Source organism: Agelaius tricolor, unplaced genomic scaffold, assembly GCF_023055355.1.
Source record: "Agelaius tricolor isolate 1412-34295 unplaced genomic scaffold, bAgeTri1.0.p SCAF_9, whole genome shotgun sequence".
Taxonomy (NCBI): Eukaryota; Metazoa; Chordata; class Aves; order Passeriformes; family Icteridae; genus Agelaius; species Agelaius tricolor.
The window spans coordinates 12,463,931-12,487,966 of NW_027269269.1; the positions used below are offsets into that span (position 1 = coordinate 12,463,931).

Consider the following 24,036-nt stretch of genomic DNA (forward strand, 5'->3'; position numbering starts at 1 on the left):
ACCACAGGCAATGTGTTAAAAGTCATATATTTTTCTGTTTCCATATGCAAGGAACGAATGTCTCATTATTTCAGGTTCCCCCAAGAAATAAGAAAGACAAATGTCATTTACAGTAATAATAAGAATTTAATGCAGGAGTAAACAAAATGCTTGTTTTTTCTTCGAGGAGTCATTTCATCCTGGCAGAGGGCCTAAACTGGTATTCTGGGAGATCCTTTCCTTGTGTATCATAAAGAGCATTAATCTATGTATGTCTGTGTCTTCTTGTCTGCTGCAAGCACCCCATGGGTCACGCACTCGAATGTAGGGTTGTATCTTGAACCAACTGCCTCTCTGTTATGGACACCTCTGCAGAGAAATTTCTCCGTTCAGAAGTGCCATTGTAGTACATTTATTTTGCTCTCCACCATGTTATTTAGTAGACCCTTAGCAATTGTAACTGCCCAATGCAGATTTACCATTTAACTGGCCATGATCTGGTCGTGACTAAATGGTGATAATTATGTCCATTTCCAACGAAAATGCACAAATTCATTGCAAGACACCTGAGACTGTTGTTCTGAAAATAGCACACATAAAGACACTTAGGTTCTTGAAACATTTTACTCCTTTCCCTGCAATGGCCCCTTAGATACCCTCCAGTAACCTCTCATTCTCACAAGGGTGATTATCAGTGTAGAAACCAGAGCTGTAGTTTGTGCAGATTACTGTGAAAATAAGGCATAGTTTTGTTTTTCTCTGGGACTTGTTAGCTATAACAGATCAGGGTATCAACATAATGCTCTGGGAATTTTTCCTCTCCTTATTAGTATATGTGTGGTGCTGAAGTCGATCACAGCATTATCTTAATTTATTCTATCTTGGATTTACTTCCAGAGTGCTTTCCAGTGGACAGGGAAGGCCCTGGTGATGAACTGCTATTGTCACCCTCAGGGCAATAGCCTGGAAATGCCATCTACTCAAACAGAGTCCCCACAAGTTTTCTTGGAGGGTTTTCTGCCGTGTGGTGGTTTGCTTTGGTTTGGATCCCAGTGTTTTCTGCTTCTCTTTCTTGTTGTCCAAAGTGTGTGGCGAGGAAGCTGCTTGGTTTATCTAGAATTACCAGTATTTTTCCCTAACATCCTGCACTGAGAGGGTTTTTTTTCAGGAGTCATCCTGAGTTAGTGGAGGGCATTTAGCCTTAATGTTTTCCAGGTCACAGACTCGGTTTATTTAGTAAAAGTGACTGCTTTCCGCATTTGTTGGGTTACTCTGTGCAGCAGGTGGAACACCTCTGAGTCATTCATACCTTTTAAGATACAATATTTTTAGACAGTATCTCTCAAACAAGTCTTGGCAATCTCTTAGCAGTTCAGCTGTAGAGGAGCAAAAATTCTCAGTGTGCTTTGATATCTTTTTGTGGTCTATTTGTCCTACACAAAGCTGTTCCATAGCATAGTTTAGGCATTAGGCTCAGGTGATCTGTAGCTGAAGGAAAAGACATCCCTCTTAGCCTTCTGCCTGAGCCTCTGTGCAGCAAGACTAAATCCAGGTTATTTAATGTTCTGCTGTGGGTATGTAACCATGACATCCTGCTCTCCAACTTGACCTTTGCCTGGCTGATTTTGTCCAAGAACCTTGTGAAAATTTCTGCCTCTTCCTCTTGCCTCATAATGAAACACAGCAACAAATCTTATATCTAGAACTTTCTAGTTGGGGAGTTTTCTCCTTACTCCCACTGTTATTTCAAGTTGGTGCAAGTCATCATCATTTTTATTAAATCTAGAATAGAAATTGATTTACTGGCATAGCTATTTTTCTCTCCATGCTTTCCCACTCCTTTCTGCCTTCCTCCCCATTTGCCATCCCACCCAATATGCTTATGACGTTGAGAGAGTCTTCTTTCACTGCGTATTCGACATTCTTCCCTTAAGTGCTTCCTGAAAGTAAGGGCTTTGTTTCCTCTTAGCAGTTTGCTTAGAGAGAAATGGGGATGAGATGGTTGTGCAAGTACCACGTAAGAGAAGAAATGAGAATTTTGTCTGATGGTAGTGACCGCATTAGTCTTTGAGGAGTCAAAATGTCATGTAAGTGGTTGAGTTCAGCCATGAGCATATCTTGCAATACTGTGAAAGTCCTAGTTTTACATCTGTGAGTCAATAATCAGCTGTAAGCCACCTGTTGTGTCTGAATTCTGAAGGGCATATATCTGTACATTTGCCTCTCCTTCCCTTCTCCTCTCCTGAGTACTGCAGAAGTACAAGCACATACAATGTCAGCTTCAGTTCAGTTTTTCATCTGTCTTGGTCAAACATTTTGGATTTGGGGTTCACATTCTTTGAAAAAAAATTAGCAATTGCTGAAGTGAATCTGTTTCTGATCAAAGAAGATGGTGAGGTAACTCAAGGGTCTCACTTTATGAACTTCTCACAAGCAAACTTGGAAAAGAAAGATCTGGTTTTGTTTTTAAATAAGCAGGATCCACTGACGCAAAGTCTTGAAACATCCTTATATTTTAGAATAAAGTGTACTGCCAGCAGAAAAAAACAATGAAGTGCATCCCTGCCTCCAGGTAGTTGTTGCATTTAATGATTCATCTGCTTAAATGTCAAAGCAGATGCTTGAAATCAGACTCCACTTGAATGCGGAGGAGTGGCCTTCTTGTACCCATCACCAATAGCGCAGTGACTGGATTTGGTAGTTGCAGTGTCTAAAATTTCCTTTTTTTCCTTTGTCTTTTGTTTAGTCCTTTTATTTATCTTAATGTGGAAATTTAGAGGCCTCACAGAGAAATATTCTTATCCTAGGGAACAAAGAAATCAGAAATTTGTGCTGAATCCACATTTTTAGGAAAAGCTTGAAGAGAGATTATAGACAGCTGGCCTCCTAAATAATACTGCACTTTTTTTTTTTAAGAAACCTTTTGGTTTAAATTTAATTTCTTTTTCTTATTGAATGACTATAGGCATTTAGCACTTGGCACTCATATATGAGACATAAGACAAAGGTGTGAGATTGCAGTTATTTTGTTCTTATTTATCAATAACTGTTGTCTATATATAATATTTATTTCAGATTTAGCTTTGCACTTCATGGAAAAACTTACCAGAAATTCAGCAATAGCTTAAACATCATTATTGTTTGCTGACAGACACTTGCATTCATGCAAACACAGAGCAGACTTGTTCCCTCAGGATTGGATAGGGAGGAAATACACATGCTTTTTTTCTCCCCTTGACCCATATGTTAACAAGAAACATGTAAAAAGGAAGTAGGAGCTGTTTCCAGACCTAAATACCTGTGGTACCTAACTTAGCTATTGCACTGTTCAAAAATCTAGAGTGCCAAAGGCAGGCACTCAGCTGCCCTGGATACTCACTGAAAACATTCTGGTACTTCTCAAGAGTGTCAAAGCATTCCCTCCACTGACTAAATAAGGTGCCTCAGTATTTCATACTTCTGCAGACTGGTTCATAACATCTTGACACTGAGAAACAAAGATATCAAGAACCAAGAAAAACTAACCACAGAGGATACCTTAAAACAGGCCTAAATTGGACATGCTTTATGGACATTGCTGACTACAATGGGAACAATGAGATCTTTCAGAGATTGTTAACAGAAGAGGCCAAGGAAGGTGCAGTGATGCAGTTGTCTAATAAGCAGAACGGTCCCCAGTACTGCCTGAGTCCCAGGGAACCCTGCTTGTGACCAGCTGGATGTACTCCAGCCACCACCACTTTTGGGTTCCAACAACCAGCCAGTTTTTTACCCAGCAGAGTGCCCCTGTCCAAGCCATGAGCACCTGTCCAAGCCAATTTCTCCAGGAGAATGCTGCTGGAGACATGTTCAAAGACTTCAATCAAGTCTAGGTAGACAACATCCCCAGCATTTCCCTCATTCCCTAGGCAGGTCCCGCTGTCACAGAAGGAAGGAGATCAGATTGGTTTGCTGCATAGGATGCGTGAAAGTCCCACTCCATGCAAAAAAAAAAAATTAAAAAAAAAATCTGTTCCCAGAGACTGAGATTGCCACTCACATTGTAAAAGCTAGAAACACAATATTCACTGGTTTGATGTCATAGCTATGAATTATGAATATTTCTTAGTCATCGCCTCCAGATTGGAATGCTAGTAAGGAAGTGCAATTTGTCCTATTCATTTACTGTGGGTGTTAATACAGAAAGGCCTTTTAACACATTTTTAGCTATCAATGCAGAGAAGATTTTCATCCATAAGCAGAAATCTGTAAAATTCCTTACTATGCTTTAAGCAGCTATTATGATGGTTATAGTTTCTTTAAAAAAACCATTCACTTTGGCTGCCTGTGTTTAGGATGCCTCACTTTAAATTTGGTTTTCTGAGCTCTCAGCATGGGCTGAAAGCCTATGTAATGGCATTATGCCTCAGAGGTAGCTTCAGAAAGTCTGGAGAATAATCTGCACACACATTTTTCTGGCCACACAGGTAACTACTGGACAGGTATTCATGGGCTCAGGGTATAAAGCAGCAAACCAAGCCCCTAAGCTTGGAGAGGAGGTGGGGGGGGGGGGGGGGGGAGGGAGTGGTTTGAAGTTTTTTTTTTTCTTTTTCCATTGGCAGTGAAAGTTTATTTGCATGCATTTGTAACTAGCCTGTTCTGTAAAGGCACATGTTATTCCAAATCCTGACATGCATTCATGTTTACATGAATACATGTATATGTGGATACAGATAACACATACAGATGCTATCTGTACAGCATCCAGTAAGCCATATCTGATCCTTTTTCCCTGACTAATAATAGCTTCAGCAGGCCAGACCTCCTCCTCTGCTGAGTGCCTGGTTCAGACCCACCCTGCTGTGTATCTGTAGTTAAGCAGCCTGATGTTCCCTTTCTTCCTTCAAAAAGCAATCCCTTCCCTTTGCACAAGTGCATATAGCTGACATCCAGCCCCCTCGATGACCTGATGTTTCAGCAGCTCTGGCAGCTCTGACAGCTGCACTTGAATCCATTTAGCCAGTGAAAGCTGTAATTTATTCTGGCAGCATGCCAGCCAGGTCAGTCACACCCAGGAACTCTATGTCTGAACTTCAGATGAACCTTTCCCAAAAACGTGATGGCAGATGAAGACAGTAATGGAAATTTATGTAAATGAACATCAATACAAACAGTTTTATAGGGCCTAATAGATCAGAGCTGATCACCCAGACAGTTGTTAAACACCTTAAAACACTTAGTTGAACACTGAGCGTATCAGCCTCTAATTCCAAGAGCATGGTTCAAAAATAGGGTTGAGATTTGAACTCTAGCAATGTAATTGATCTTGTGTGAGACAAATGTCACCTGACAGAAGGTAACCTGAAGTCAGATCACTTAGCTAAACCAAAAAAGCTGGTGCTTCTTGAAGAGAAATTGGTACAAATTAAGTGAATACTGCCAACTTACATGATAAAGGAATACTGAGATTTGTGTTCCATAGCACAGCAAATTTAGAATATAAGAACACAGGGTGACACTAACAGCCCATATGTCCTGTCTATGAAGGTGACTAGCACAAGATTCTTAGAGAAAGAACATAAGAAATAGAATAACTCAAAGTATGTAGTGATCCTTACTAGCAAAGATGGATGGGGAAGTCTCCTAAGAAATACCTGAACCAGAGATTTCCTTTAAACAATCCCAGTTAAATAGCCATCAAGGGATCTGTGAAACATTTGCTTTATAAACTTAATACAATTCTATTTTAAGCACCATTTACATTTTGGACTCCTTAACTTTTTAATCAAACATTTCCCAAGTTAACTCTATATAAAGAAAGAACTGGCTTCCATTTATTTCAAAATCATTGCTTAAGAATTTCAGATCCCTTTAATTCTGTATTAGGAAAGGGAGTTAATGATTTTTTCCCAGGCATGTTCTCTGTACAAGTGTTCAATGTTTCCAGTACTTCCAGGTCTTTAACATAAAACATTTTGGTGTTTCTCTCTAAGATGTAATGTCTTAATATATGTCTTCCTCTGTGGTGGAATACTGCTATTGCTCTCCTTTTCTGCCCTTTTTGCAGTTCAGCTATGCCCTGTGTCAGATGGAAGACCACAAAAATAAGGGTGAAGATAAGGGTGCTTTATTGATTAGAAAGAAGTATACTTTTACCTGTATTTTCAATTACTTTCCTTTTAATTCCCAATACAAATTACTTTTGAACATCATCTAAGCATTAAGCTGATATTTTCAGAAGAAACCTCATTTTCACAATGACTGCTGATGACTCCTAGATTTCTTTTCTGAATAAAAATGCATCATTTTAACCCACTATACACAATTAGAGCTATTTTTTGGAATGTGAAGTACTTATCACCTATCAACATAAAATTTAATCTAACATTTCTGGAAGTGTTTATAGTCATCTTAAATTCTGACTATCCAGAATAATACTATAATTATTTGCACATTTTGGTACAACACTTTTGTGAATAATATGTGAATATGTTGAACTGCCCAGATTCTATCACAGAGCCTTCTGAAATTATTCTTGTAACTCTGTGATATTAAAACTCATGGCCTCCTATCTTTTATTTCTGATGTTGGAACCAAGTTTTCCCTCTGAGAGACCTCTGATTTTGCACATTGGCCTATTTTCTTTGATGATTTTTTTTCTTGTAGGACCATATTGAAAGTTTTTTAAGGAAACTAGGTACACCATGTTTACCAGACACCCGTTACAACATCCTCATTGACTTCTCCAAAGAATTCAAATAGATTTGTGAGTACCAACCAAATCACTGCTAACTCTTCTCTTATTCTATTCTCTGTCACTGTTTTGAGTTATTAGTCAGTGGTCAGTCTTATGGATCTGTAGTTACCTGGAGCTACCTATAAAGTTTGACATCCTATTTGCTGTCTTCCATTTTCCTGGTGTTTTATTAACTAAAGCAATAAGCTCACCACTTCGAAGTGCAGCAAATCTGAAACTGTAGCACTCCTAGAAATCACTAGCACTCCTAGGGAAATTCTAGGAAATTCAGAAACTGATTCACAATGGGGCAATCCTGGCCCACTAAAAAACATGTATACCTTTAAAGGAAACACATTTTCACTTATTGATCATATCTAGGGCCATGAGAAATCACTTCAGGAAACCTGAGATGTTTAAAGCCCTGATTAAATGTGTAGTTTCACCCCATGGTTTGGTTTGAGCACATTCAGTAAAGTGGCACAAAGGAGCTTCAGTTTTAATCCATGTTCCTCTTAGTATTTGTTCCTAAGTTCTTCTTTTAAATAGATTGAGCCAGATATTTGAGAGTTAAGTATTACCATACTGAGCTACATTCTAATTATCCCTTCTACTGTAAGTACTTCATTTATTTGGGGAGACAATGGTACGTAACTTAGCAAAAGGGCAGCAAAATTATTGCAATATTAATAAAAATGCTCACAACAGTTGTGGAATAAACTGTTAGGCTTTAAATCAGAGAAGTAATTATAGGCCTATTATCCAATATGGCTACAGCTGCTCTGTGTATTTATACACACAATTGCTTTCACACATACACCAGGAGGATTAGAATGAAATAAAATCCATGAAAGAAAGTATTTATCCAGGGAGCTGGAGTAAAAGCAAAGATTTCATTTCCATACCAAGAAAAATGGAACCAAGCAGCTGTTCAGTTATTTTGGATTCTTGTTCTTGCTTGACAATGATTAAAGATATTAAGAGCACCAAAATGACATGTCAAGATAATAAATGAGGTTTTCTTGGTGATCAGCATCTGTCATCAGAACTCCTATTGCTCTCAGCAGTATTTCTCTACTTATCAGAAATTGCTCCTTCCAATAAAGATTACATTTTATTTTCAGTTTCACATACTTTTTTTTTTCTTTTTCCCTGAATACTGAACTTTTGCATTGCAAAAGTCTAGCTATCCAAAGAGGAAAATGAGAAAAATGATTGGTAATAAGGGATCTCACAAACTGTCCATTTTGACGGAATGAAAATCCAAAGCCCATGTGTGCAAAATGTTTATAGGTTTTCAGAAAATCACTACCAATACAGTTATGAAGCCCATGTGGGTCTGGCATCTAAATTCCTGCATTTCTGACATGGCCATACACAAACATTTCTGCCATGCTTCTCCTCTCCAATGTGATATTCAATTGCATTCTAATCTTATTCACAAATTACGTTTCCAAATGCCACTTATTTACTGCTCGCATTGCACTTTGGATTGGGGTAGTTTCTGTGGGCACTGGAGGGTGCTTTAGCCACTCTAATCTGCTTTCAGAGAAAGTTAAAAACACCCAAACTACAGTAATTTTTTCTGAGGAGTAAAATTTTTATATTACAGCCAGGAACTGGGAGAGGGCAAAGTTTGAAAAGCGCCTGTACACCCAGCGGCAGTTCCATAATCCGCCCCACTGCAGAGTTATCCAGCTTTGCCTGCCCTGCATTTGCAGGACAGAGGCATGGCCACCCCATGCTTTGGGAAATAATCCAACGTATTCATCTGGAATAACGAGCCACATGATCTCCTCAGGCAAAAAGAGCACAGAGAGGAGGAATGCCTCTGCTTATCACAGTCACCACAGGCATGCTGGCTCCTGATAGCACCATCTTATCATGTCCAGAGCAGCGTCTCCCAGGCAATTTGCTCCTCTCTGTGCTCAGACAATCAAAGTAGCTTAGCTTTGAAAATAGTTTATAGGACAAAAGCAGGTGTCCTGGGATCCTGCCCTGGCAGAAAGCCATGCTATAATTGACACCATAAGTCTGAAGACTAGAAGAATCCACTTGGTGTGAGGAACAGAAATGACATTGCAATAGGTGGTGGTGCAGAGGCTGTTCATTAGAGGGACCTGCACACATAGAAGCATGTGGGAGGGAACCGGGCATCAGGATGCAAAGGAGAGGGCATATACAGGCAGTTGGCTGCTGACACAACTTCTGTTTCAGCACTAGACTCACACCAATGCCAGCATCACTACCCTGGCTGGTACAGAGCAGCTCCCACTACTGTGACTCACCCAGGTCATGGCCAGAATATCCTAACAAGCCAAAACACTGCAGAGAAAACAGCTGCTTCAACTTGACTGTTGTTTCCTCCTTGAAACTCTTTTTAGTTAAAGCTGCCTTTTCATACACAGCCTCAACATGGCTCCCCTGAGCTACTCTATCCATGCATCTTATACTTTGTTTGCATATTCTTCTGCCTCTTCATCCAGAGAGGAAAGCAAAGGCTAGAAAAAGGACGATTAAAGTAGGCATTGATGCAAGGACCAGCCTTTCAGGTAAAAGAAGATATAAGAATATTGATACAGCAAGAAAAAAAAAAAGATCCAAGTAAGCATGGAGATGTCTGACTGCTGGGCAGAATGGACACCTTCTGCCTTGCTGCTCCCCTGGCTGGTGGAGACTTGTTTGCCTGCCAGCTTGCTCAGTGCTCTAGCTAGGAGAGCGGGAAAACATGGCAGCTTAGTGATTTGCACCTTTCCTGACAAATAAGGTAAGAAGGAGCACAATTTACTCATCTTTGGCCTTTGGTGTGATTCTATTATATGGAGGAGAATTCAGAAGGGCCTCAAACCAACAGGGAGAAGGATAGATACTTTAATTGCCATGGAAGCAGCTACCCAGCAGAACAATATTTCTTGGGAAATGTTGTTTTGCCTAGATAAATTTGAGGTGAGGAACTTGACCACACTTCTGTAAGAGTTTTAAATTACTGCACATTGCTTCCCAACTAGAAAGGGATGTTGACAACATGAGAGACAGCTGAAAGGTCTGCTGAGATATGCTGACATGTTTACAGTCCATTATGGAGCATTAACTTAAAATGCACAGCATGGATTTTATTCAGTTTCTCAGGACCATCACAGAACAAGGATGGGTATCTCTTCATCATCTGCAAACCTTCAAATGCTTATCAAGACATACATGCAAAACGATTTCCAAATCCTGAAAGCTTGTATTAACCCTGACTTCTTCAAGATGCACAACCCTGAAATTCAGTGAAACATATGTCCCTAACTTGCTGCAGCCCCATGTAAAACTTGGTCACTGGTTTGGAGGACCAGAAGGCTGTGACAGTGTCTAGCTAAGCACTCACACAGCAGATACCACAGTAGTCCTGTGGGATGCAGCAGGAACACCCAACACAGCAGTTTTCCCTATAATAAATCTTAAGATGTCATTGCTCTATCACTACTTACTACTAATTGCTCTATCACTACAACTAATTCTAATTTGATGACCTAGTTGAAAGCCCTGAAAGCCGCTACAGCTGTTGTATTGTGTCCTGCCAAAAGTGTATCCATTATCCTTTCTAATATATCTGTGCAGGAACATGGAAGACCCCTTTCAGTTATCTAAAACATTTGTAGTTTGAGTTTCTAGTGAGTGCTTTTGACAATTTGAAGTTTTTCTCTTTTGCTTAGTTTCTCTAAGCAATGAGTAATTCTCCGTCACATGATAAACTCTATTGTCCCCTAAAATTAGTCCCCTGTGAAGAAACCACGTCAAAGCAGTGATCTAATGTCAAAAACACCTCTGGCGCTTGAAATCAGAGCAAACAAGAAAGAAGGAAAAGAAAAATTAAAAACACCTTCATTGGCAATTTGGAAGAGAATTTATTTCTTCCTACAGGGTGTATGATGAGTAATTCCTTTGCAAATGCTTAATTCCCTAAGAAAGTGTGCTGGAGAAATATTGTTGAAGTCTCATGCTTTCAGTATTGCAGTCAATAAAATGAAACTGTCCCTTGATTAAAAATATGACTTAGGAAACAAAAAAAGCAGGCGGTAAAATAAGAAATAAATATTATGAATTATGGATTAGTGCTTATAAATCACCCACTTCTCCCTCAGTGGTTCCTAGAAAAGTTCAGCTGCAGGCATGGTTGACCAGGGCAGGAGTGCTGCCATGGTGCTCACAAGGCACACACACTGCAGGAAGTTTCCAGACAGGATCTGCTCAACACCAAGGGGCATTTTGTATCTCTCAGACTTTTAATTTCTTCTCTACATTAATAATTTTTTTAATCATAGAAGGAATTAATTTCACCACATTGTCTGGCTTTTGTTTACCATCAACCAAACAACTTTCCTGGGTGTACTGTCAGTCTTGTATCTTCAACCTGAATGACAACTTATCTTTCAGAGATACAGATGGAGTCCTGTTCAAGAACAGACAGATTTAAAATCAGAGTGATCTAAAGACATCCAGAGTTAAGCACTCAATCCAAGCTATAAGTAATTTCTCAATGTCAGTTCCCTGCCTTGCTACAGAATTAGCCTGAGATAGACAAATCTTTGTTTTCTCTGGTAATTTTAAACAATCTTTTGATAGCTAAATTAGTAAGAGTCACTGCAAAGTTTGAATCTCAACTCTTATTTCAGCTTTGCAGATTTTCTGAATGCTTTCCAGCTTCTCAGCATTCATTTTTGCAATTTGAATGAGTCTTAATATAGCTGGCAATATCATCTACCTACTATCAGTCTTACGCAGCCAGATTGCTTCTCAGCCATAGATCAAACTCCTACCATCACACTTAAAGCACTTATTCAAAGGATTATCTACTACACTATTTCCTAGCTTACTGAGACACAATACCAATGCACAGGTGCCAAAAAACTCATGCTAAAAACTATGTAAGGAGGGAGCTGCAAGGGTTAAGACATATGAGAAGAGACAGTAAAGGAAGCATGTGGAAGGAAACGTTGGGAAAATGGCTGGAGTACTCTTGGAAGAAGGTGCTCCATGCCAGAGAAGGCACACCCAAGGGGACTGCAGCTGCAGGTGACCCATGCTGGGGTCTGATCCCCTCTGAGGAGTTGTGGCCCTGGGCTACTCATGCAAGGGCAAGGACAACCCAGAGGGACTGCATCTTGTATAACAGTTTTTCTCCAAGCTTTTTGTGCAATTTGCTGTGTTTTTATCTTCTTTTCTTACCTTGTTATCTGAATCAAGTTATTTTAAAAAAGCAATGAATTATATTAAACAAAATTCCTTAAGTAGAGACTGCTTTGAAGATCACAACCTCTCCTGTAGCACCAGATGGAGCAATGCAGTTCTCTGGACTCTCATTTGGGGAGTTCTGCTGCCACACTTACCTACATCCAGCACAAGGGAACAACATGACAGGGGGTCAGGGGCTGTAGTTTCTTTGAAGAGGGTGGCCAAACCACAGCCTCCAACACTCCAACTCACCAGGCCGTTGGGTAATTTTAGAGGGGAGTTATGTTGGTCTTCTGATCTTATTTCAGTTTGCTATTACTCATTAGTAATTTTTCATTAAATGGCTCAAACTTATCACTGAACATAACAATCAAAGGAATTTGATTACCTCTGGCCTAGGAGAAATGATACTGTTTTCCAGAAGGAGAGGGCTGTCTAGCACAGACAAAGCTAGGCACCCAGCAGCGTTACAGGGCTGTATTTTCCTGCAATCTTGGAGCACTGCTCTTCTCCTGGCACCTCTTGCTCTGACTCTGCTGTGTGCTGAAGAAGTCGTTTATCTCCAGGTATCTACTTGGTTCACAACTGTGGACCAGTGGAAACTGCAACAATCCTAAACATTTTCAGGTTTTTAAAGGATGGAAGGAGGAAAAGTGGGTTTCTGGTTGAGCTGGCTAATCCTGAGTGCTGACTAGGTCCCCCTGCCTCTCCAGCTGCACTGATGCACAGCTCAAGTGCTGATGGCTCTATCAGGCTACGTGTGGGTGCATTCCAAAACAGACAGTAGGACAGCATGTGATAGCAAAACTTTGAAATGGAAAAAGGTCTTGATCAGAGCATTGTCTTCTTTCTTCAGGGGTAAACTTTTCCTTCTTCTGTAGAGTAACATGGCTTTTGAGGTTTGCATTAATTAATTAGTACTATTAAAAATTAACAGTAAATAGGGATAATGTAAAGTGATATTTCCTGAAGACCTACTAAATTAGATTTACACATAATAATTAATGAAAGGAAAATAATATTTATACATAGCAATGGAGAAATTTCAGTAGAATAGAAAACATTTTATTTCTTAGGACAGAAAGCACAGAAATAGATAGAATCACAGAAGGACGTAAGTTGAAACCTTTCTATTCTTCCCATATGTCATATATTCCAGGCCCTGGTCCTCTTAATGGCTGTCTTCTTCCTCTCTCCAATTTGCTAATCTATCTGTCTCTTGTAGGAATAAATTTAAAATATTTATATTAAATTAAATAGTAAAGCAATTAAATTTTAATTAAATATTAAAGAAAATACATGAAACAACAATAGGAAATTATGCCCTAGAGGCAAAATCCATAGGATCTAAATAGAAGTTTATGGCTAAAATGATTATCATCTGGAATCCTTGATGGTCACTGAAGACAAATAATCTGTTCCCAGAAGGTGCCCTAAAGTCGATACTAACATTAGGTTAGATGACTTTACATCTGAGATCTCTTCACTGAACATAGAGCATCCAAGGATGACTGGCTCAGAGGGAAGCACCACCACTGCAGATATCTGAGGGTAGATGAGAGCAATCCTCCCCCTGTGGCTGTATTTCGGTCTGTGCTGGAAGCAAACACAAGGCACAGATTTGCACTGGAAGCTCTGCAGGCAGCAGCTCCACTACTCCAGGTATTAATCTTCAACCCCAAGATGCACAGAAACTGTTAACTCTGCTTTGCTTTTAGCAGGATGGAGAGCGACAGGAACTTGGTCTCCTTGCAACATATCAATTCACAACTAACTTTAAATAGTATATTTAGGTTTTCCTAGCAAATAATTCCCAGGAGAAATCCTTCGTCTTTGTATTAAGGCATTGCTAATGCCCCAACAGAAGGATTGCAAACACCATTCTCAGGGAGACCCCTGAAGTTACTGAAGACAACTGGACTGACCCAGAAGACTTAACAAAATCAGCACAATACCTTTTATGTGGACTAAGGCTTAAATCCTCACACACATCCTCTGTTCTGTACAGATAGGAGCACCTTCTATCGTTGTGTTAACACATAATGTATTTAATTTTCTGTTATTTGAAATGAATGCCTTAAACTGACTTAGAAAAATTATATTCATAGTTTCTCTCTTTTAAATATATATATTTGCCAAATATATACAACCTTACAAACACTGCCATGTAACTGCTCAGTAGGCTGCAGCAGGCAGCTGCTCTCTCTGCTTGGCCTGAATACAGCAGCATTTTTCCCTGGAGGGCAATCCGTGACATGTCTGAGCAAGCCAAGAACTAGCCAAGTGGGGCAGCTGGAATTGGCCTCTGAGCAGCTGGTTCTTTGTACTTTCTGTCTTCACTGGGCAATAGCCTCAGAGCAGCTTTGTCCACTGAGCTCCGTGGATTCACTCTGGCTTTTAAAATCCATCTCTGCAGGAGGTGCTGGTGGCTGTCCAAAGGCTCCTGGAAGCTTAGGTTACGTGTGCTGCAGAAAGTTATTCCAAAGGTAGTGGAAGATGTAAGTCACATCAAAGCAGTGGCAGAATTACAACTCACATGCCTGTGGATAAAGACTCCCTTAACTGGCTTGCATTTGATCATCCCTGGCCATACCTCCCTGATAAACAAACACGGACTCACAGAATGGTTTGGGTTGGAAGGGACCTTAAATATCATCTAGTTCCAACCCCCTGCCATGGGCAGGGATGCCTCCCACTATCCTAGGTTGCTTCAAGCACCATTCAACCTGGCCTTGGACACTTCCAGGGATGGGGCAGCCACAGCTCTGGGCAATCTGTGCCAGTGCATCACCATCCTCTCATTTAAGGTTTCGTCTATGGCAGTGGCCTAAGGGACACTGTAGGGTTTCAGTCAGTGCCAGGGCTGGTCACCACATCTTTAGGTGTCTGGCTCATTAAATCCTGTAAGGAGCCATCCTGCACACCAGAACCAGGGGCATGGTTTCAGGTGCTGGAAGAAATTTATGTAGTATCTGGAAGCCTAGAAAAGCAAGTTTAGGTGGGGATGTGAGCTAAATATATGCACAGAAAGGCCCTTGGTACCACTGGGGAGAATATAACATCTGAAGAAGTTAAATTAGGGAGGAAGAACTTGACATTCACCTGCTGTTACAATTTCCTTGCCTTCTCTCCTATGAAACCACTCATTTCTCTCCACAGCCAGGAGTCCTTCCTGCAACAAGGTGACATGCCTTCTGCAAAATGCTTTCTTCTCTGTGGCTATGACTGCTGTCTGAGAAGAGGTAGGGGGTCTCTAAATTGCTTTCTTTGAACGTTAGAGGAAGTCACAGTCATTGCACTGATGTTTTGTCCCCCACTGCATGACAGAATGGGGGGTAGGCAGAACAAAAACTGCAAGTAGGAAAGGTTGAAAGGTTTTAGCAGCACAGAAAATCTGTCTTTGATCTGAAAATGAAGATTCTTAGTAAGTGTTCAGATAGGATGGATTGTCTCCTTCTTCTTAACATCCACCTGACTCATCCCTAGACTCCTAGAGAAGCCCTCCAAGCTTTTCTGAAGGGCTGGAAATGCCACAGCCAGACACTTATCTCTGATTTTCACGTTGTTTTGCACTACAGATGTTTCTGTGCAAATAAAAGGAAAAATTCTGTGCAAAAAACTTCAGGTTCATTGAAATGATTAGAGCTGTCATTTCAGTGTCTTCTCCTTTTCATACTTTACCATGAGATGTTCCCCCCTTAGTTTTTAGACCACAAAGGCTTCTGGTGACACTTCATGCACCAGCAGCACTGCAGTGTAAACTAGGGGAGGGTTTCCACCGTGATGGACAGGATACACTGCATATTTACAAAATCTGTTACCAAAACACATGGGAGGAAGAAATAACTTATTTTTGGTGTGATGGGGAAAATCATTGGTGCTAGTTCTATTTTGACAGAACACTTAGGTGCATTTTGACCTGTTTGCCATCTCAATTCTCATCTTTTCCATACTAACAGACATACTGATGTCATTTCATATCTCTAGCTTTGAACATTAAACTGATGCAAGAATTTTACATCATTTAATCTTGAATATTCTCTGAACCATACTCACTTTCTCTTATAATGCTCTGCTTCATCTCGCTGTAACAGTGAGCCTTGCTGGACTGCCAAGCTACTTCTGCTGCCACAAGTATTTCCCTGACATTCTGTCAAGATCTACTGGTAATGGTGGAAAAGAAAAAAAAAACAGATCATCTACAAGCAGAAATAGAAATTTAAATAGGAAACTGACTAAAATAAGGTAGTCATCCATGCTAGGAAAAAAAAGAAAAGGGTATTGAGGGAAGAGGGAAGAGACACTTCTAATGTTGACTTGGTATTTTTCCTTTCCACAGCTTAAACTTCTGTTTCAAGATTGCTGAGAAGGGCTATTTGTGTGCTGACTGGTGGTGACTGAAACACTGCTCCGAGTCCTTTAACGGGACACACAACACAGGCAGCATCCCTGCTCCCCAGCAGCACGAGGGGTGATCTGTGCCATGGCAGAGTGTTCTAAGAGCTCAGGAAGGACTGTCTCCCTTCCTTCCTACACTGAGCTTCTGGAGCCATGTTTCAGTCCAGTCCAGCTAGGGCAGCTTGGCTGTGGAGCTGGAAGGTGTGATGAAGGAGGAATAGACGGGGTATCCCTGAATGCAAGGCCTGGCCAGACTGAGTACCATGCCCAGCACAATGACATCTCTTTCCAGGGGCAGTGCCAACACACATGAACTTGTCCCAGCTGGTCCCACCTGCCAGTGCCATGATGCTGGAGCATAGAGATGCCCATGGCTGGCACATTGTGGAATGGGATGCTGCTTTACACACCCATGCCTTTCACCCCCACTAAGCAACCAGACAGCTGCACTGTCCCCTGAAATTTGTCTCCATTGATGGAGTTCACTGTCTAGATGGCTACATGATGCAATGATGCCTTTTGTATTCTTTGAAGATGTGGTTTTAATCAGGGAACTGCCTTAGCTTACATCAGCTAAGCAACTCTTGGCAAGGGTGCTCTGCAGTGCAAGTAGGGGACCCTACAGAGGAATTTCCATGTAATAATGAAATTAATTTAAGGACTTCAAAAAAGTAGCATTTTCTGCAACACAGAGAGGGAATGAAATGCTACATTCCTTCAAGAACTGGTGTATTTTATCTTGCTCCCTCCTTTGAAAGTAGGAGAAAAATCAAAAAGCAGTCAACACAGCTGGGCTTTTCTTTTTGTTTACTTGGAAAACTTATTTTAACCATCAACTTTAGCAAATTTTGGCAGTTACAAACCTGTACACTTTTTTTTGTTTTGTTTTGTTTTTATAGCAAAAGAACACAAGACAATACTGCCAACAGCAATTATGAAGGAACAATTAGTTTTCAGATGAAGAACTATACCCACTCAAAGTGATAAACCTTCCCTTTTGCATAAGGTTTAATTTGTTGTCATTGGAAAAATGACATCTCTTAATACCTACTTGAAATGGAATAAAAATCATACCTCTAGGTTTTTTGTGCAAAACACATTCATTTAAAAAAGTCAATAAAAAAATCTTCTTAAAACCAGAAAGAAGTTAAACAAAAAGAGCTGAACCCAAAGGAAAATTACAGTACATTTTGAAATGATTAAAAAGTCTTCAGATCTAAAACTTTTTTTCCTGTTATCTTAGAAGTTTAAACCAACTTTGATGACTCTTTTGAATTATATCAATCAATCAATCAAACAAACAAACAAAAGAAATTAAAGCAACCTGATTGGCATCAAATATCTACAAAAGCCTGGTAATTTGAAACCATTATATACATTATTTTATAAACTTCTTTTTAAACACCAAAACATACATCTTTTACAAACCAGCCTGCTTGAGACAGGTAAAATTTACAAGACAATCTTTTCCAATACAGTGCTTTAAAGAGAACTGCTTTCACTCCTAAACATCTTTGTCATCTCCTGAAAATTGGCAGTTTGGGCTCATTGCATTGCTGATTAATAGTGTTTCAGGTATTCCTATGACAAAAGAATGCTACAGTTCTGAGGGCTCCAATCTCTTTAATACAGTTCAAGTGCACTCTTAACACTGGTAAAGATTACTTATGGCCTTTGTGTTTAAACGACATATTTGCAATTATTGCTTTTCATTATTACATAAAGAAACAAATTTAATTTCATTTCCTCCCCATCCGCTCGTTCCTTGGATGATGCAGCTAATTTACCAACTGGATGGCCCTTCTGATAATGGAGATGTTAAATGTCAAGTTCATGAAACACAGGCTAAAAACCATGGTTAATGGGCAATGGTCTAAATTTCTAAGGCTCAGATCACATTTTGGTGTATTAAGAGGAGCAGAGATGCAAACAGGCAAAAAGCAGTTTTTACCACATGGTAAATGATGGTAAACCGTCAGGGAATGAAGCTGAAGATGTAACTCTCTTGCTGGAAACCAATGAAATGCCCATTATTACTAAGTGATTAGCTCCAAACATTATCTACAAAGCACAAATGCACTTTCATACTGGTTCTGAAGAGCTGGCTTCCTCCATTATTAGGGATGCTTCCTTTTCAAATGAAGCTTAGCAGAACTGGCCCAGGGCACCTTCACCTCCCTTTCCCATGACTGCAGTTATTGACTGTGAGGATATACTTACTATAGCATCCATTTAGCTTTTTCGACGAGGAGTAAAGTGTGTTCTCAGCCATTTGTCCTGTTCAGTCCACATTTTTCTTTATGATGGAATTTATAGGAGACCAGAGCAACAACTTTTATGTCATGTTCTCAAAATGTCTCTGCCTGGCTCACAGAGACAACAGGCTGCTGCCTCCCCATTGATCAGCATTTCATGACATGCTTTTATTCACTGTGTGCTGCAGCCACACTGAGAAGGTACCGATACATCAAGGCTCTCACTACTTCAGACTACACTACAGAATTTAGAGAACAGGAGAAAAAATTCCAAACACCAAAATTTAAGTTCTTTGTGGGACATGCAGAGGTGGAGACCCTGCTTGACAGATGGCACACACAACTTTCAGGTTCAGGAAAACAGTGGCAGTGAGAAGCCTTTGACTCCTTCCAGCCTTTCACTGGAATTATATGTTAGAGAAACCCCTGGGATAGTCTGGTATCAAAGATGTCACTGGGCTTAAGGAGAAGAGCTCTATTGACAGGAAATCATGGCTCTGTAGTCAATTTCTGCATTCCAAAGTTCTCCTGGTTGCCTAATATGCTGTATCCTATAGGAGGGTCCTAGAGGAAGGCAATTGTATGTATGTCTTCTAGTGAGGTTGTCCATTGTCTCCCATGGGAGGGAAGTGATTCTACAGTTCCATGGTGTCACATTTGGCCCTTTATTCCACTTTAAGATACTGGTCAAGGACAGCAACTACATTCAGTATCTACAGTGTTGGGGGGGGGGGGGGGGGGGTTGCCCTATTTTTTTTTTTTTTGAATATTTATAATACAAAGGTAAAGTAATTAACATACTTAAGAATCGTACATAAGCCTAATTTTTCCTTTTACACAGGGATACCTAATGTGGTATTGGCAGAATAAATCATGTTGTAGTCACTGTAAGGCTCTTTCCACTGCCAGCGTTATTAAAAAGGCCAGCACTGTGCATGGCATTCTCAACTTGATCAAAATGCAGAGAACGAGCACCCTTTTACTTAGACTCATACACCCCCGGAAAAGTTCATGATTTTTGATATAAATGTGCATTTGCATTTTAACAAGTTGCTTTCTTCTCTTGCTGCTTCTTTCCAAAAAGCCAAAACTTTCTTGATCCTAAGTTATAAGCCAGTGATACTCAAAAGTACTTCATTAAGCCCATGAAATCATCTGCTACAGATGATTCTGAGAGAAAATATCGGGTAGTGGAGCCATCTACAGGGATGTAGTTTGAAATACAGACACACAGGATAAGCAGAGATGTGCAGGGTAGCTCTTGCAGAACTAGGGACCTGACAGCAGCAGTGATACAAAAATCCTCATATGGCAGAAAAAGGAAATATATATTGGAAGCCATAATATGAACAGTAATTCTTACATTATGTTATGAATGTGTTCTGATGTTACAAATTAGAAGATTTTGACTTGTTCATGTGGAGTAGTAATTAAAAAGAGAAAACAAAATGGCTTGGTTTAACAAGGGATGTTAGTATGAAAATCTTACTCCCTAAGAGGTATTTCACCTTTAGATCTGCATTTGGGTCTTATCATTATCAAAATAGCCTGAAAAAAACCAGAAAAGCCACAGAAGTACCAATATTCACAGAGGGGAATCTGAAGATGGATTTGGAGGGGAGGAGATATTGAGGTATAGAAATCATGAATAGGACAGAGAAGGCTGAACGGGTGATCCTTGGCACCTTCCCAACAGCACTTTAATAAGTAGGCGTTCAGTGAAATGAAATGGCAACAACATCAAACAGAAAAAGTACTATACATTGTATTTATGCATATTTTACTATTAAAACTCACTACCAACAATATATTACTGAGGCAACAAGCTTGGTAAGAAACATTGATTTCTTTGTTTTGTTTTGTTTTTTTTTTGCATGGCAATCACTAGGCTCCCATCGTGCTGTCCCTCATGACACTTTTGATATGTTCCAGTAAATTTTGATACTGGTGTCTCATGCTTATGCAAGAACTTTCACTACAGAAGACAGGTGACAAGTACACCTAATAACTATCTGGGGGCTTGAACAGAATTACTTGCATAATGGATAAAAATGTCTCAAACCAAAACTGAGTAGGAGCAAACCTCATGTAAACTGCAGCCTGATGCTAAGAGAGCATCTCATTCTCAAGTCATACAAGCTTTAAAAGTGCAGCTAAATTTGCAGAATTGCTTTGCCAACTCTGATGCTCCTAACTCTTGAAGAGACATCAATCTAATTGCATTTCCTTTCCTGTAACACAGACTTCATGAACAATATGAGTTATCCTCTATCTGTGCCTCTAGGCTTGCCAAACCATTTTATGGCCTTCTGGCAAATCCCTCAGTTCCTTGCAATCACAATACAAATTTCTGCATTTTTTTCTTCTCAAAAACACAGGAATAATATCAGGGGAAAGGGTTTGAAACGCACCATGAGCACATTCAGAATATATCACTGTTACAGAAGCATGTTTACTTTGAGAAGACCAAGTGACATTCATAAATTCAAAGGACAGGACCTATTTGCAAACAAGTACTTGATAATACTTGTATGTGCAGTACATTCTCTCTAGAAGTTCACTCATTTCATTCATATACCTATACATAATGAGCTGTTTTCTACTGAAGAAGTGCTGCCTCATCCCAAAGAAAATATCCACACCAATCTTTCACAGCTATACGAACTATTGGAAGGAAGCAGCAACACACTGTACCTACTCCAAGAATTCTATAAATCCTGTTTTATTAAAAGTGTTACAAGCTGCAATTATTTAAATTACATTCTACTAGTAATTTATTTGTGTTGGGGAAAATTTCTGAATAAACTCTTCCTGTATGTCAAGAAATGGCTTGCAATTTAATTTTGTGTGAAATTCCTGTCAGTCAAGAACATGCCCTGACATACAACTGCTGAAACTATCCAGTTAAGGTGACTGAGCAAGGGACAGGACAAGGAAAGCAGCACAGCAAACCTGCTAATGAATCTGTTCATCTATCAAAATGATTTAGGTATTCAGTAGCTTTTCAGAACGACAGAATTATGCCATGGCAGAAATGGATGAAAACCCAACAGTAATGCAGGCTTGTAGACTCACATTCACTGGTAAGGTACAGAGATGCTGTAAAATGCAGTGGGGTAAAAACATTTTCAGAGCACCAAGCAACAGGTGTGTATACTCTGCTTTAATACATTGAGTGAAAATCCAGTATTTCCAGATTGCGCTTGACTACTCTGACCTAATCAATGTGAATGACCATTTACTCCAATCAGGCTGAGGGAAGCATAAAAGCATACAGATGTCATGGTTTTCTTGATTCCACAACAGTGTTCTGAAGTCTGCAAACAGCCTTTGGATGCACTCAAATCCTACAAAATCATGCGCCCAGTGGAAAATCTGGCAACAGATCTTTGGCCACAGTCCATTCATGCAGCTCCACCGAATGAGTCAGTCTACAGCAGCTGAGAACTCATCCTGTGAACTCTAGGGATGGACATTTGCCAAAAGATGCTAAACTAATGATGTGAGGTTACAGCAGCCTTATATGTAACTTAATTGCAACTAATTTTACTGCAGTAACTGCAGCACGAGGACTGCTGTTAAAGAGCTGATTGCCCAAGCAAGAAATTTCAAAATAATAATCAGCTGGGTAGGTTACCTCAAGTTTTCAGATCCATGTTCATGTTGCATACACATTAAGAGAGGCTGTGCATACACAGCTGGGGCAAAACCAGGCCACTCCTGAGCCAAACTCTGACATTTTGGGAAGTCCTCATGGGCACAGCTATGCACATGCACTTGACATCAGGTTTTAAAAATGATGACCAAAGTAAGCCAATTTGGAGTCAATATAAACTGTCTGTGTGTTTGTTATTCTACACAAAGCAGAATGAAATGCTATGTAATGAACAAAAGTATAGATAAATATTTATGGACAAATAATTAGTCACTTGTCTTTGATAGGTCAATATGTAAATGTTGCTTTTTTTAACCATCTGATGTGTTGTATGCAGCAGCCCCAGCAATCAATTGCTTTCACTCTTTGCTGACATAAAATTTCATGCAACAGTACATTCTAGAATGATCCATACTTGTTCATTAATGCTGTGGGGAGATCATAACACTGTAACACTTTTAATAACACAATGCCAAAAAAAACCCCAAAACAACCCAACTTTGTGAGAGAGAAAGAAATTATTTAGCAGTTATTTTTCCCCCTGCCTCAAAAGCTGAGTTTTACTCTTGGTAATAAATAGAAGGTATACTCTCTCCAGATTGTCTGTAACAATTTTGTGATGTATAACACTTAAAACAATTGGTCTCTTCATGTCTGCACATACAGTATCATTTCTGAACAAGTTAATAATGGGTTATACTGAACTTTTCTTTGCCCAATATATATATAGACACACCTTCAGCAAAATTTCTTCTCAGTATTTATACTATTAATTGGACGAAATGACCAAATTAAAAAAAAGAAGAGGAGGAGTAAGGAGAAAGGAGCTTCCTTTACACTTGTGTCTGCTGCTGGGTCTCCACAAATGGAATGTGAACATTTTCTAGGCTGAGTTCCTCCACGCTTTCAAAGTCACTCATGGCTACTTCGGAGTCATCAAAGCCGCAGCCGGCTGAGACGTCAGAGGAGGAGGCGTTGAGAGAGTTGTGCAAGGATAAGGGCACCTTACCTGCACCAGCATTTTCTGTGTTCTGGCCTGGGCCAACAGCAAAAGTACTAAATTCGTTCCCAGTCTGAGATCCTGTGGTGTCCGTCTCATTGGGGAACGGGTGGGGAGGGAGGTATTGGCTCGGGTGGAAGTGCGGCCGTCTCCTGCAGTCAGGGCTGAGAGTACTTGCCATTGAGACCGGCTGCGAGGGTGGGAGGGCTTCGTATTGGTCTGGGTAATCCTCTGGAAGAGGAGGTGGCAACTGGTCCTGGCTCAAAAACTCCTCTTCATGAGGGGGAGGGTAGTCGCTGTCGATGTCGTAGCCACCAAGGTAGTAATCTGTTTCCAGTTCTCTGGTGCTGCCGTGATGAGCCGAGCCTCCATCCGTCGTCTCAAAATTGGGCACTTCCTCAATGTCGGACAAGCGAGCGCTGGGCATCCAGTCAGAGGTATCCCAATGATACGCTGCAGCAGGGAAGAGAACCACAGCACTCTGTTAGGATGAGACCACGGAGGAGAGCAGTGTCCTGCATGCACCTGCCTGAGTCCTCACAGCACATTCAAATCACAGCATGCCCCACAGGCCACCGACACGGGTCAGCCATGCTCTGACCAGAGGGGTAGAGGAGGAGAATAAATTGCATTATGACGCTAATGCAAACAAGCAAAGAAACAAAACACGGACACTCTCAGGCATTTTGCTTTTTAAGATGCTACTGGGTTGTATTAGAAACTATGAGTCCAAGAAATCAAAATGTCTGAATTACCGTTTTTTCACAGCTACTTGAAAAAAATCTTTAAATGCAGTCAGCATGCCTACAGAATCTTA

The 24,036-nt window shown here is 40.2% G+C and overlaps 1 protein-coding gene across 9 annotated transcripts in view; it reads right to left on the reverse strand.

Moving 5' to 3' along the window:
* Positions 1 to 17,101: 17,101 nt before the first annotated feature.
* FAT3 (FAT atypical cadherin 3) overlaps positions 17,102 to 24,036 on the reverse strand; it is a 403,498-nt gene continuing 396,563 nt past the window's right edge. For 8 of the 9 annotated variants that reach the window (XM_071432782.1, XM_071432789.1, XM_071432787.1 and 5 more), the window contains one exon: positions 17,102 to 23,672. In XM_071432782.1, the coding sequence (XP_071288883.1) occupies positions 23,053 to 23,672 (620 nt within the window). In that variant the 3' untranslated portion in view covers positions 17,102 to 23,052. The remainder of the gene's footprint in view (positions 23,673 to 24,036) is intronic. The other variant, XM_071432790.1, reaches the window with a different exon arrangement.